The sequence below is a fragment of the Aquarana catesbeiana genome, linkage group LG04 (assembly GCF_042186555.1).
Source record: "Aquarana catesbeiana isolate 2022-GZ linkage group LG04, ASM4218655v1, whole genome shotgun sequence".
Taxonomy (NCBI): Eukaryota; Metazoa; Chordata; class Amphibia; order Anura; family Ranidae; genus Aquarana; species Aquarana catesbeiana.
In genome coordinates this window covers 82,618,282-82,634,391 of record NC_133327.1, presented here as the reverse complement: position 1 = coordinate 82,634,391, position 16,110 = coordinate 82,618,282, and the positions used below count along the sequence as shown (strand labels likewise).

General features: G+C 43.9%; 1 protein-coding gene across 2 annotated transcripts in view; it reads right to left on the bottom strand.

Annotated features, from left to right (window-relative positions):
- CYRIA (CYFIP related Rac1 interactor A) overlaps window positions 1-16,110 on the bottom strand; it is a 144,343-nt gene that overhangs the window by 15,510 nt on the left and 112,723 nt on the right. For both annotated transcript variants that reach the window (XM_073625350.1, XM_073625349.1), the window contains exons 8-10: window positions 11,082-11,198; window positions 10,903-10,982; window positions 9,127-9,253 (exon numbers count right to left, since the gene is read on the bottom strand). In XM_073625350.1, the coding sequence (XP_073481451.1) occupies window positions 9,127-9,253; window positions 10,903-10,982; window positions 11,082-11,198 (324 nt within the window). The remainder of the gene's footprint in view (window positions 1-9,126; window positions 9,254-10,902; window positions 10,983-11,081; window positions 11,199-16,110) is intronic.

The window sequence follows — 16,110 nt, the reverse complement described above, 5'->3', positions numbered from 1 at the left end:
AAGTCCCACCTCCATCCAATCCTTGCCACGGTGTTGTCCCTAGTATGTCATCAGGAGAGGGACAAAGGTGGCAGACCAAGTATATCCAAGGTGTGGTAGGGGGCCATCGCACAAATGTTCTTTTGTATACGGGTGCAGCCGTCAGCTTAACGAATATCGAACTTCAAAAAGATCCTACTGGGAGACAAATTTTCCTTAGAGGACTCTAATAGAAATAGAGAGGTTGTGTGTGAAAAAGTTTGTTTCTTTCACCAACACATGATTCTTGATCTCTGTAATTGGGTGCTGTGGAAAGGGTCTAGGTACAACTGCAAGGTGCACATGAACATGGAGAGCTGTGAGGTTACATCAGTTAAAACCAATGAGATCCTTGACCCACAGGCACTGCTGAAAACAAAGGACCAAATATTGGCTGAGAACGCAGTGAGAAATTTTTTGGCACAAAATGTAATTGAAGTGTGCCAATCTAAAATGAATGCAGCCCTCTGGCAAGTAAAGAAGAAGGGGAGGTGGAGGCCCACTGTAGATTTCCATGCGCTAAACAGATGTACCCCATCTATTACAAATGTAGTTGCTAAGATGGCAGACATGATGACATCACTGAAACTGTCAGCAAAGGTGTATTCATCAATTGACATATTGAATGGCTATTCTTCCATTCCCGTACATGAGGATAGCCAGTACAAAACTCGCCTTTACGTTTCAGGGGGAACAGTATGCATTCAGTGGATTAGCCCAGGGGTTCAAATCCAGCTCTACATACTTCAACATCTGTATGGTGACATTCTGAAGACATTTTCTGAGCCAGAATGCATCATTCAGTATGTAGACGACATCTTGCTTCAGAGACAAAAAGAGCAGCACTATGCTCTGCTGGAGGAGCTCCTGACACTGATTGAGAATACAGGTCTGAAATGAAACCCCTAAAAGGCACAATTGATGAAGGATTCAGTCTGTTTCTTGGGTGAGATAGTTTCACAGAAAATGGGGGGGGGGGCACTCCGGACCCAAACAAATGTGAAACTATCAGGAAATTACCAAGACCAAGCACTAAGACTGCGCTGAGACAATTCCTGGGGATGGTCGGTTTCTGCAAGGATTTCATTGAAGGCTTTGCGGAAAAGGCAAGGCCGCTGTATGATTTTCTCAAAGGATATAGACCCTTTAGACTGGTTGGGAGAGTATGAGCAAGTTTTCACCAAGCTAAAGGTGAGTCCGATGCAGGCCCCGGCCTTAAGCAATCCGAATGCAGATTTGCCCTTTGCACTACAAACGTATGCCTCTGCAGAAGCAATAACAGCGGTGTTGCTGCAGGAGAGACAGGGCAAATGGGTACCTGTTTTGAGAGGGGATTGGATGGAGGTATCAGAAACCTTTTGGCAGTGCACTGGGCAGTTCTTGCCGAAAGCATGTTGTGGGATTTGGCAAAATCATTCTGCAGACACCCCATTCTCCAATTAAAATGCTTTTGGAATGTACCCTCAGTGGAGTATCCTCCCAAAGGGTAGCCAGATGGCTAGTGGATTCAACACCCAGAAACCTTACCGTGACCCACAATGCCACATACACTTTCCCACAATTGATGAAGTAAGAGGAGGAACTGCATGACTGTGGGGAGCTACATTGGACTAGAACACAGGAGGCGTTTGTTAGGCACAGGTAATAAAGACTTTAAAATCTGTGTGACTGGATCAAGGTATTGGATGGAGGAAGTTTTCACACAGGGTATGCCCTGTGGTGCCCCCAGACCAATGGGAAAATCATGACCAAATGCCCTCAAAACTTTTCTGTCCAAAGAGCTGAACTGGAAGCAGCGAGAGAGGCCATTACGCATTTCAGTTCAGGTCCCATAACCATATTCTTTGACAGTGCCTATGTCACAAGGTCATTGACCGAATACATGCCTTTGTGGCAGTCAAGGGGCTTCAGTGATGCCTCTGGGAAAGACTTGGTACATAGTTCGGTGGTCAGAGATAAATGGGAAAGCGAGTGTGGAGCCTCAGAGTGGCTATCATTAACCACTTCAGCCCCGGCAGGATTTACCTCCTTCCTGACCAGGCCATCTTTTGCGATACAGCACTGCGTCGCTTTAACTGACAATTACGCAGTTGTGCGATGCTGTAACCAAACAAAATTGACATCTTTTTTTCCCCACAAATAAAGCTTTCTTTTGGTGTTAATTGATCACTTCTGCGGTTTTTATTTTTTGTGCTATAAACAAAAAAAGAGCGACAATTTTCAAAAAAAAAAAAAAAAATTTTTTTTTACTTTTTGCGATAATATCCCCAATTTAAAAAAAAAAGCCGATATATATTCTTCTACATATTTTTGGTATTAAAAAAAACCCCAAAAAATCGCAATAAGTGTATATCGATTGGTTGGAGCAAAAGTTATAGCGTCTACAAAATAGGGGATAGATTTATGGCATTTTTATTATTTATTTATGTTTTTTTTTTACAAGTAATGGCGGTGATCTGCGATTTTTATCAGGACTGCGACATTGCGGTGGACAGATCAGACACTTAACACTTTTTTGGGACCACTGACATTTATACAGCGATCAGAGCTAAAAATAGCCACTGATTACTGTATAAATGTCACTGGCAGGGAGGGGGTTAACACTGGGGGGGGGATCAAGGGGTTAAATGTGTTCCCTCAGCGTGTTATAACTGTAGGGGGACGGCAGATCCACGTTCTGGCTGTCAGGAGCGATCGCGGATGCCTGGCGGACATCACAGCTGCCGTGCAAGCGCATAGGCTCCTTAATACCGCGGTGCGCACGCACCCCCTATACCCCTTAAAGCGCCCGTCGTACAGCTACGGCGATTCATGTAGGGGAGCCACGGCGGGTGGTCAGCAAGTGGTTAAGGTGAAAGCCCACCAAAGAGGTGATAAGGAGGTTACCGTGGGCAACAAGGCAGATGAGCTAGCAAAGGAGGCACCCCTGACAGGAGGGGATGCTGAGGGGAGGCAGGCCTGGGAGGAGCATAATGTTGAGGAGCAGGAGGCGAAAGCAGGTTCACATGAACTCTTGACAATGTCAGGGACGCCTACCCCGTGCTTAGCGGATGAGCAAAATAAGGATGATGCCTTGAGCTCAATCAAAAAGCAGCTTAGAGTAAAAGCGGCAGATGCTCCCTAAAATTATGTACTACAAGACGATCTACTGTTAAGAGAGAATTCAGAAGAACGAAGGTTTGTATTGCCCTCCCAGCATCAAAATCACAGGTTGACAGGCCACATGGGTGTTGTACAAGCTAGATACTGGTGGGAGACAATGGGTAACAGTCTCACAGGTAGTGCAGAAATGTTTGATCTGTGCACAAATGAACCCTAGGCCAAAGGGACAGAGACCAGTATTAGCAAGGGTTCCGGTAGCTGATGGACCCTGGCTGAACCAGAAAATTGACTTTATTGGTCCATTACCAAGTGCCCCTGGAGGGTACAGACATCTGCTGGTAGTCGTGGATGTCTTTTTAAAGTGGGTGGAGGCTCTGCCACTGAAAAAGGACACTGCTACAGCTTTGTGGACCAAAGTATTTTCAAGTTGGGGGTTCTCCAAAGTCCTGGAATCAGATAGGGGGACTCACTTTACCGGCAGGGTCATGAAAAATATTTGTGAGCTGCTGGAAGTAGAACAAAAATTCCATGTACCGTACCATCCACAGTCTGCGGGGACAGCTGAGAGAATGAATCGAACACTGAAAGAGAGGCCTAAGAAGATGGATTACAATCAGGAAAGAACTGGCTGACCCATCTACCTTCAATCCTGATGGCCGTACGTGGGTCTGCAGCGAAAGGTACATCATCAACCCAATATCAGTTAATGACAGGGAGAATGATGAACCTCTACCATCCAGCAGACCCAATACTTTGTACCCCTTGAGAGAAAGTGTTGAAAGGGACAAATTTCTGGTCCAGCAGCAAGAACAGGTACAGGTGTATTTGCAATTCTCTGCGAATAACATGACACCTAAAGAGAAGGGGCAGCCTGAAAGGCCTCCCATTAGCTTGAAGATTGGAGACAGGATTATGGTGAAAAACGGTTTCCAAATCTTTACGAGTTTCAAACTGGACCGGACCTTTCAGTCACTATTACCCCTTAGTGATCAGGTGGTCAAAGTGAAGCAGCTCATGGACAACAAGGGTGAAAAGGCATGAAAAGGAGGGAGATAGAGAAGTGGGTTCATGCCAATCAATGTAAAAAGGTACTGCTGATAAGAATTGATTCTGCTGTTCTTATTTTTCCAGAGTCCTAGTGGAGCAAAGATTGGCAAGGTCTCTGGAGAATGGATGGACGGATCACAATTGTCATGTTGGCGATCCATCTGAGCCATGTAACATCTCACATTTATTCAGTCGAACATTCAGGGGATGATGTGGATGTGGAAAGGGAAAATCCAGAGGATTACTATGCATCCACTTCTGTTGTGTCATCAATGTTGGACTTGTTAGGCCAGAAAGGGGAGGTGGGGGGGAATTGAGAGAAGGAGAAAGATTAGGATTACACCAGAGGGTCCCAAGTTACCAGAGACTTACCAATGGGGTCACCATGGCAATTCACAATACAAAGTTTCTTTTTCCTTTTGGATGATTTAATCCTAACTCAACATTGGGAGGACTTGCGTATAAACAAGACTTGCAGAATATCGGAATCCCTCCAGTTGTTTGTGGATGCAACTATTTATATGAATGCAGCGGGTTATTGGTTAGGGAAAAATTCCAACCTATCCAATCCTTTGGATACAAAGGACGTAGGATATAGGGTTTTTGGTGAGGAATTAAAGGAGGGGGGTAGGTTTTTGTGTGTGGTATATATTGGCATAACCAAACTGATATGATGCAGGTGCCCAAGAGGCTGACACTTAGGCATAGTAAGATGTGTTGGCCAAACTAGGGAGCTCCAGATGTCATAGCGAGGTGAAAATTTCCTTGTGGGGGTGGTATCTCAGTCTTATCACTCCTACAGAGAGGTTCTCGGTTACTGGACATGCGGGACACCTGAACTGGACATGGGGGAGATACGCGTGGTTGAAGTCTCACCTGAGAGGTTGGAACCTTGCACAGGTAATGCCAGTGACTACACACAAAAGATGCTGTTAGAGAAAGGAGAACCACTACAAATAGATCCAAGCTCTTCCCAAATGCTGGCTATCAGAGTACAGTATGCCTTCACCACATGGCACTTCAACGTCTCACAGTGGTTAATAAAAACAGATTAACCCTATATGTGCTGAATATACACTGAATCAAGTGCAGTCATTGTACCAGTGGCTTACTCCCAGAGATGTGCGGACACAGAAAGAGGGTCATTCAGGATGCTTATTTCTGAGGAGTAACCAAAAGAGGGATGTATTCAGCACTATATTGGAGGGGGAATAGCAGCTGGAATGGGTGTTATTAATGAACTGGACATTAGTATCCTGAGGAACAAACTCTCAACCATAGCTTCAGACAGTAGGTGAGGTTTTGTTACTCGGAGAGAGATTAATGACATCCTTAATAACATTCAAAGCCACATAAATACCCATGTTAAAGTGGCTCAAGATTTTATCCACCATTTTAAGGAGGTTGGTAGAGAGTGCGGTGGTACAGGGCAAAAATATGTCATGGGCTTTGGCGTGCACTCAGGGGCAGGCGAATTATCAGCCATCATCAAGCTGATTGTACAGTCTCTGTTTGGAACAGTGGTCTTATGAGTTAGCATGACGGCACAGTAAGATTTTTCCAAAACGCATCGCTTACACTAATCCAAAGTGGTGGTCGAATGCCTGGGTGGGCTGTGCTAGTTTGGATTATGAAAGGTGTTATGCTTCCTCATTGATCCCACATAAAGAAATGCAGACTCGGTCTGTATATTCGGTGGCATCAATGGGCTTACTGACTGGGGATTCTACCTTGTTGCATCTGAGGCTAAATTACCCACATTTGATCAGAGAGGATGGAAGCTGGAGGCAGGTTGATATTACCCTCTGTCGGAGGCATGACCATGATGTCCTTTGTATGCCAAATCAGTACGCGGTGGTGAACAAGAAATGTTGGGAAGATGCTTCACTCTCTGTTCTGGATGGGGAGAACATTGCCGGGAACGAAACACCGGTGTATTATTTGGGACATAGAAGAGTAGGTTTCTTTGTCTCTAAAGGATACCAATGTAACATTCGTCATGGAACTAGGATGTTCCGTGATCCTAACAATAGCTAGAGGTGCATGGTGTACCCACTGCAATGTCTCTAAAATCCAGACACAGAGGTGGAATTATGTGGTACCGCATATTGCCAATCTGTCTGTGGATGTCAACTATAACCGTCCTGTTAGTCAGAGAGCCCTGAATCTGGGTATGAGAAGGAAGATACAGGAATAGTTGACAGATAGTTATGAGAACCTTATGAGGGCACTGCAGCAAGAGAGAGCTAATGCTACTATAGTCATATACCATGATCAGAATAAAATAAGGGAGGTAGTGCATCAACTAGAGAATGGATGCTAGAGGGTATTGGTGGGAGGTAATATTCGGACATTCCAGTAAGACTAACGGTATTTTGATTTTTTTTATACATCCCGTTATTATTGCTGCAGTTTCGTCATTGGTTCTGGTTGGTATGTGTTGTTGGACCTGACATTTATATAGGAAGGTCAAGCATTTATCTGTGCAAGTTGAGGGACGAATTGACGGTAAGGTCTCTTCATACAAGTTAAAGGCTTTGCTGCCAATTCCCGAAGTACCGCATACATGCAGAAATTGCATTAGAAAAGGCCATATTGAGCAAGCCTGCCTAATCCCGACCCATACATACAATGAAGGGTTATAAAAGGTTGGGAGCGGGCTGCTTAATTTGGTGGGTCACATATATATGTATATATTATGGTAATAGGTGGATTTGTGTGCTAGTATACTTTGACATATATGTATTAGTTTAGTAATATGGGTGAGTAAGGCCCTCCTCCAGGTTCTGTATCTGAAAGCTGGTTAATATGTGGCTCTGAGTGTGTGCTGGTGAATGGTGAGCGAATGGACACCCCTTGCCTGTACTGCACCCCATCGTTAAGATACCGAAAAGGAGAAGACACAGAATGGTGTCCTGGAAGCTGACGCTGAAGGATGGTGGTGGTGTGTCACTCAGGGGCAAAGCGGTACATGTTGGGAAGCACAACACATTAAGACAGTTATGGACTGTTCCATAGGAGCCGTTTCTGAAGAAGGGTGATGCGTGCCCTTCAGGCACAAAGTGGGTATGTTAGAAGGCAACATGTTTTTTGTCCTACTGTAAGATGTTTCTGAACTATGAAATCTGATTACACCTAGTCTCGACACTGTTGGGGGCAGCCTGGAATGCCGTTACAGCAGGTTTATTCATCAGGGCTTAGTAACTGAATCATGCCCCCTAGCGGTGGGAGTATCAGAGTAGAGCTTGGCTTCAAACCACCTGGTGTAATAAAGATTGAAGTGCCTGATTATCATGACTGCAAACAAAAGCTTCAAAAAGCAACTGATGCGAAGATAACTGATGGTCTTGGATACAGAAGATCAAAGACCAACTGTCACTAAAGAATCGATCCGGGTCAAATAGCAGTGATTCATGGACAAATGCTGCCCCTAGTGGTCACTACAGCATGATTCCTAGAGGATGGACAGAAGATTAACCACTTCAGCCCTGGAAGGATTTTCCCTCTTAATGACCAGGCCATTTTTTGTGATACGGTACTGCATCGCTTTAACTGACAATTGAGCGGTCATGCGATGCTGTACAAAATTGATGTCCTTTTTTACCCACAAATAGAGCTTTCTTTTGGTGGCATTTGATCACCTCTGCAGTTTTTATTTTTTGTGCTTTAAAATAAAAAGACCAACAATTAAAAAAAAAAAAAAAAAAAAACACTATTTTTTTTACTTTCTACTATAATAGATATCCAAAAAATGTATTCATCAGTTTAGGCAGATATATATTCTTCTACATACAATATATATATATATATATATATATATATATATATATATATATATATATATATATATATATATATATACCAAAAAACTATGGGATAGATTTAGGGACTTTTATTTTTTTAAATTGTTTTTACTGGTAATGGTGGCGATCTGCGATTTTTAGCGGGACTGCGACATTGCGGCGCACAAATCTGACTCCAAAATGACACTTTTTGGGGACCAGTGACATTATTACATTGAAGAGTGCTATAAAATGCACTGATCAGTGTAAAAATGACACTGGCGCGGAAGGGGTTAATACTAGGGGGCGATTAAGGGGTTAAGTGCGTTCCCTGGGTGTGTTCCAACTGTAGGGGGGGGGGTGGACTGCCAGGAAAATGGCAGATCACTGGGAACAGTAGATCCCTGTCATGTCACTAGGCAGAACAGGGAATCGCCTTGTTTACATAGGCAGTTCCCCGTTCTGCCTCTCCTCACCGCGATTGTGGGTCACTGGCAGACAGAGTCCGCGGGACCCATGGGCCCGCTCCCGCAACGGGCACCCACTATCCTCTCTGCACGGACTGAGGTACAGGCATTGGTTCGGGCAGGAGAGCCGACCTGCCACAGTATATCTGAGTGAGCTGGTCAGCTATTGGTTATTGACTGCCTCTGATCGATTTTGATTTGTCAGAATCCTAGATAGGCTGGCAGTGGGTGTTGTGTGGGTGGTGTCTGAGTGGGCTTTAAAAGTACTGACCAGCTGGAATTACTTCCTCTTCTTGCCATTGAGCCCAGCTGAAGATACTGACCAGAGGATGACCTTCGGTAAAGTAGCATTAATGTTCTTTGTTTTATATGCTCTGTAATATTTTCTTTTAGTTTTGTGTTAGCATTCCTATCTTATTGGGAAATAAAGAAGACTCTTGCTTAAACAGTGTGTATTTTCTATAGCCAACTTTTGTGCTATTGCAACAAAAACGAAATAAATAATAATTTGTTGTATTAGGTTATTTGAGATACTCCATGCCTAAAACACCCTGCCCTTTCTCTAGAGTGGAGTTCTTTATATGTGTTCAGGTGCTCCTTTTTGATTACCAATAATGAATGGTCATATTTTCACAGCATACTAGAGTCACCAGCAGCCAGATACCAGGATAACCTGCACAAACATGATTGCAATAGGTAGGGAATCTTACATCAATCTTTGACGTCTTGCAAAAAGCACCAACTGGATGAACGTGGTCATAAAGGATTATTACACCAACCATTACCCTCATACAAAACATGAGAGTGTCTTCACTGGTGAACCGACTCCTGTACTCCCTGTTAATGGAATGGAGAGAATGGATTGAATAACATCCTCCAAAAAGAAGTCACTATAAAACAGAAAAACACTTTCAGTTTCTAAAAAGGGATAATATAAAATAATCCAATAACGAAGTATAAACTAATGACCAGATCTGAAGTGTGGTCACTAGAGCAGATTCACATTTTTCACTATTCGACTACATTCTACAGTAATCGGATTGGCTGTCATGAGAGACTACATTTACATGCTGAGTTATGCTCTCCAATATTCTATAGGCCCACATATGGAACAAGTGCAGAATGACTTCACTTAGCTGAATCGCATCCAAACTGTCCAAAAATATAGCAGGCAGGACAGATGACCCTTGCAAATACCGTTAAAATAGGATTCCTGCTTGACAATTGTCATCAGGGCAGATTGTCCCCTCTATTCCTGTTCTGGTGGTAAAATTTTAGAAATCTCCTCCTTTTCTCTTTGAAGCAAAGATTACGAGGCCTGTATGGGGCGTGGTTACACTTGTGGTTGACACGTGGCTGATCCGTGTTTTTACTGCTCCCCCTTAAGCTGCAAAGGCAGCTGCCAGGGGTGTATACATGCAGTGGGGGCGAGGCTTTGCGGCAGCAATTATACCCTGTGTCGAATTTGGCGGGCACTACTACTCACTGAACAAGACACATTCAAGTTAATAGGGCCATGCTGCAACTGCCCTGCAATGCACACGGCTGTTACGTGGTAGTGCGGCATTTAGGGGGTTAAAGCAGGTGGTGAGGAGGCAACATATTGCCTTCTCACTTCCTGTCAAACATCAATGAAAAGTGATCCTAGCGTGGACTGCTTTTCAGAGGAGCGGCAGTCCTTGCTGCTAATGTAAACTAGACCTGAGGCTGGGATCACACTATTTTGAATTGGATGTGGGTTTCCTGTAAAGTCCCACTCAAGAGGGAATATTTCTTTTGTTCTACGCATCCAATTTGCATGTCAGGAGATTGTGACCAGCTCTCTATGGAGCCGGCTCACACATCTCCGGAGTGGCTCCGATGCGAATTGCACAGGAGTCCTGTGTGTCTTCTGGTCCATTTCAGGCCCGAATTCAGCCAAAAATTCAGGCTGAAATCGGACCTGAAACAGTAAATGGGGACGCACGGACCCCTGCTGTGAGCCGCTCTGTGTTGCAATGTGAGCCCAGCCAAAATCTCCTCAATAGGGACACAGATGGCAATAAAAACCTCAGAGGTTCTGACACTTGCCCAGCCTTCTTAAAACAAAAGGTTGCCAATTTTACTTTAATAAACCTAAGTAAGCAGTTTAACAACCTCGGCTGTCCTGTAATCTATGCATCTTTTTAGCTGTAGAATCACATTTTTAGATCTTTTATCATTTTTTATTTTCATATTAAACACAGAACATTTCCAGTGCTCAACCTTCAAAAGGATCACTGTATGCAATCTTTATTTTTCACAAAATAATTTTTTCGATAAAGCAAAATAAACCTTTCAAGCTGCGTCGCCTAGCAAACAATTTATTATGAACAAAGGCATGCAAATAACGAGGCATAAAATAGAACAAGTACACCACATACAAAGTGCAGCCGGTTAAAAGACTAAGTGACAATATCCGATGCTGGCAGTGATACAGCTGAGTAGATCAAGGAGAAATGACTTACGGTGTTTCAAGCATTACTTTACACACACTGGCCATTGTACTCAAACAGTCTGTGGTGTTTTCAATGGGTAAGGTTTTATTCTACAAAAGAGAAAAAAATTTAGGCAGAGAAAAAGAAAGAAAATACAATAGCCGAAAACAAAAAGAACGAATACTAAAATGTGTGCCAAGATGACTTACGTCTGATACAAAGCTGGTAGTGGCATTGCTAAGTGTTTTCAGCATTGGCGTGGCTTCAGCATAGAATAGGGACATCCTGTTTGCCATTTCATTGTTAACTTCATTTTCGATGTCTAGCTGCAGAGCACACACAAGAAGAAAAACCCAAAATATTAAAGAGGCTGCAATAGGAAGGAAAACTGAATAATCTAGAAAGAAACACTGATGAAGGACTAAATATGTGAATTTGTGCATGTAGGGCAAAGCAACAGGTCCACTTTAAAGGACTATTCAAACTTTAATCCCCCCACACCGGGTAACAAACTTCAGCCCCAAACAACAATGCTCGCTGTGTGCACTTGCCCGCTACCGGAAAAAAAAACAAAAACAAAAAAATGTCCAGCCAGGTTCTCTTCTTCCTGTGCATGCAAGTGGTGGCCATATTTGTTCCTATGAGGAGTACTTATGCTGGCTTCCAGCAGTCCTGCTGAATTATCACACAGGAATGAATGGGGCCTGCGGCACACAGGTGCAAGTAGGAGGCAATTTTCTTTGCGAAGGCGGTGTGGTGCTGGGTAGTTTCTCACAGCAAATATTGCTGAATTGGAGCTCAAGTGCGTTACCTGGTGGGGGAAATTCATTAAAGGACAACTTCCCCAAAGATCATATTCTCCTTGACCTTTGGAAGATTTACCACCTTCATGACCGGACCATTTTTTGCGATATGGTACTTTAACTGACAATTGCAGTCATGCAACGCTGTGCCCAAATAAAATGTATGTCCCTTTTCCCGCAAATAAAGCTTTCTTTTGGTGGTATTTGATGAACTCCACAGTTTTTATTTTTTGCGCTATAAACAGGAAAAAAAAAAAAAATTCCGCTACATATTTTTGGTTTAAAAAAAAATCCCAATAAGCGTATATTGATTGGTTTGTGCAAAAGTTATAGCGTCTACAGACTATGGGATATGGGACTGGGATATTGGAGTGGACAGTTGGACACTGACACTTTTTGGGGACCAGTGATGCTAATACAGTGATCAGTACTAAAAATATGCACTGTCCCTGTACTAATTACACTGGCTGAGAAGGGGTTAACATCAGGGGCGATCAAAGGCTTAAATGTGGGCCTAGCCTTTTTTTTTTTTTCTTTACAGTGTGGGAGGTGCTTTTACTAGGGGAACACAGGATCCATGCCCTCCCTACTGACAGAGCAGCAATCTGCCATGTTTACATAGGCAGACCACCATTCTGCCTCTGTGCTGGATGATCGGCAGGTGCCAGTGGACATAGAGTCCACCGTACCCACAGATCAGCTCCCCCCCCAACCTGGAAGTGTCTAGTATGTGATCCGGGACAGCACTGCCACTTTGCCGCTGTATATTTAAGGTATATTTAAGTTATACGGTTGGCAAGTGGTTAAAGTGGAACTAAACTTTCTCCAAAAACATTGTCTATTATTGTTATATAGTAAGCTTTACTAAAGATGGGCCGATTTTTACCTTCCCCCATTTTCTCTACCTACACATTCCGGGCCTAGGCCAGAATGGCTTTGCCGGTCCTTCCTGCAGACTCATGGGATATTATTGTCAGGAGTCTGCCTGGGCTTTTTTTTTTTTTTTAATCTTGCAGAATTTCCTTTCAGAGGGGAGAAGGAGCTTTTTCAAACTAAAAAATAAAGTGTGCTGAGCATCGGACATTGGTACATGTGCAGTAGCAATAGAATAATAGGATTTTTATAACAGCTTACCTGTAAAATCCTTTTCTTGGAGTACATCATGGGACACAGAGCACCACAGTAATCACTATGTGGTTATATAGGCACCTTCAGGTGATGGACACTGGTATACCCAATACAGGAAGTTCACTCCCTATATAACCCCTCCTCCTTCCAGGAGTACCTCAGTTTTTGTAGCAAAGCAAAATATCTAAACCCCAAAAAGAGGGGAGGGACCTCTGTGTCCCCTTATTTACTCCAAGAAAAGCATTTTACAGGTAAGCTGTTAAGCTGATAAAAATCCTATTTTCTTTATGGTACATCATGGGACACAGAGCACCATAGTGATCACTATGTGGGACGTCCCATATTAATGCTATTTGAGGGGAGCGAGAGACAACCCGCAGGGTACCCCCAGACTTGAGGACTTATACTGCTGCCTGCAGCACACTGCATCCAAAAGGCGATATCCTCATGCCTCCTTACATCCACCTGATAAAATTTGGTGAATGTATGTATTGAAGACCAAGTAGCGGTCTTACAGATCTGAGCCATGGAGGCTTGGTGACGCACTGCCCAAGAAGCACTAACCGACCTGGTAGAGTGCGCTTGACTTGTAAAGGGGGAATCTTATCCCTTAAATCATGAGTCTGAATTATAACTTGCCAAATCCACTTAGCAACAATGGATTTCGACACTATTGAGAGCCATAGTGCTGAGCACAAAAAAAACAGAGGCACTAAGCAAATGCACTTGCTGAACAAAATAGTTTAGCAAAAGACAATGCTAATAAAGTTCAGCTTTAGTTGTTATCAATGTTATTTCCCCTTACGTGCCCCCAGAGCTCGTGTCCTGTATGTCTGCTGCAGCTGTCTCTGTCCCCAGCGCCTGCGCCGCGTGCTCCTCATGTACTTACGTCCTGCACACGGTGCTGTGCCTTAGCCACACCCATAAGCCACGCCCCCTCCGTCAAGCAACGTTCCCCCCCCCTGTTTTTGACACGGCTGACACGCTCTTTGAGCGAGAGGGGAGGCAAGAGAGGGCGGTGGGAAGTTTTAAAAAAAAAACCTTCTGTGGGGAATAGAAATAAACTCTAAATGAAAAAAGCCACTGCTGCACCCCCTGGGGGGGGGGGGGAATACAAGCTACAGTTGTACCTCCCTCCCCCAGGGGAAAAATTTTCAGGGTAAGGATCGCCCCTGGCTTTTGAGACCACACACGTGCGGTTTAGCTGGGACCTCTGAGCTGACTGAGAAGCAACGTACTAAAGTATGTATTTGCTCCCTCTAGTGGAGACTTTAGGCATGACAACATTTTACTTATGCAAGAAAAAAAACATACGTGGACTTTTTAAAATTCCTTGGCTTCTTCCCTTACCTTTTCCTCGCTGCAGGATACTGCTGTAACAGACAGATCCAAACTTCACCCATCACGGCGGGCTGCGTTTGGCAACCTTCAAGGACTGGGTCCCTATTATAGGGGTTCCACTCCCTTGGACTTGTTTAGCACCCCTCAGGAAAAACCTTAGGTAATGTAGCATGACCAAAAAAGTCCTGGGTCCTGGTGTCCAGCCCTACAAAGAGGCGTTACAGGCAAAAACCTTGTTCTTCTTAAGCGAGGCCCAGGTACCATCCACCTAGGCCTCAGTCACACTTTGGATGGATCCAGTCTATGGAGGCTGTTTAAATCCAGCAGGGATCCCTCCGGCTTGGAGCTCTTCAGAGCACATCTTCACTCGTGACCAACACCTTAGACACTAGCGAAAAAACTGAGGTACTCCTGGAAGGAGGAGAGATATATAGGGAGTGAACTTCCTATATTGGGTATACCAGTGTCCATCACCTGAAGGTGCCTATATACCATCATAGTGATTACTATGGTGCTCTGTGTCCCATGATGTACGATAAAGAAAATAAAACACTAGGCCACCAGAAATGCGCTGTTACACATCTTAGTCTTTTTACTTACACTTTGCCATAGAGGCAATGTAAGCTACCTTCGGCTTATGCTGTCATTACAATGGCAACATGTAAACAAAAAGGTTCCATTTGATTAAACTGAGCATATGCGAGCTGTTACAGTGCATCATCACAGAACACATAAAATAAAGTAAGTGAATGACAGCTGTATTATCTGCCCTTACTTGTTGCAAGGAGGAATGCTGGGGGGAGGGTCTTTATTAATGTGATTCCTTGGAATACAAAGCATCCCCACATGGATGGATTGGCAAGTTTACTTTGCATAGAGAAGATGAATAAAATGTAATTTTTAGTTTGCAGAGCCAAGATCGAGTTTAGTTCCACTTTGAATGCAGACCACCACAACTGCAAATAAATATCTTCCTTTTGTTCTGCTGTCATTCTGTTATGCTGCTGGGAGAGGGATACATTGTACAAGATACCTACAAGTCTCAGCTTACACTAGGCTGTGGTCTCCCTTTGTGACAGTTCCGATAGGCCCAGAATATCTGTATATAGAGAAGAATGTTACTCATTCCAGAGTAACATGCTTCTCCAGATCTGGAAGTACTGAGCCATTTCTTTGATGGGGGCACTAAAAGTCAAGGGTGTGACGGAAAGATGAGAATGCGTTGTTGGGGAGGGGAGAAAAAAGTAAACATGTTGCTTTTCCCTGAATAGACAAAATGCAAAATGTCATTGAAGGGGAACCTATCACATCACTTCAACTGAAGCGCGCTTGCATTGGCCAAATTTGAAATGTGTGAAAGAGGAACACTTTTTCACAAAACCTGTACTGTTCCCAGGAGTGGGACAATGGCATTTTCTGCCTTTGCTGAGACAGCCGATGCGACATTCCTTGCTTTAAAGTGGTTCTAAAGCCTTAAGGCTTCTGTGCATTAAGATGAAAAACTTTCTATGCTGCAGCTTCCCCATCCCCCAGTTTACCTGAGTCCAACCTGATCCAGCGATGTGATCCGGCTCTCACTGCTGTCTCGCTCCTCATCGGGTAGATTAATAGCAGTGGGAGCCATTAGCTGAGTCCTGCTGTCTGTATCAAGGGATGCCGCAGTGGGACTCGGGAGCGAGCACGCACGGGTGCCCCCATGGAAAGCAGCTTTCCATGGGGGCACTCACCGAAGAGGGGGGGGCCTAGGGCGCCAAGGGGGACCCCAGAAGAAGAGGATCGGGGCTGCTCTGTGCAAAAGCACTGCACAGAGCAGGCAAGTATAACAGGTTTGGTATTTTTTATTTTTTTTTATTCAATGAAGGTTTAGAACCACTTTAAGAAGTGATCCAACACCAATCATGTACTGCTGCCTTAAATGGAATGTGCAGTTCTTTTGCATATAGCTTTACTATAGCTTAGACTAAAA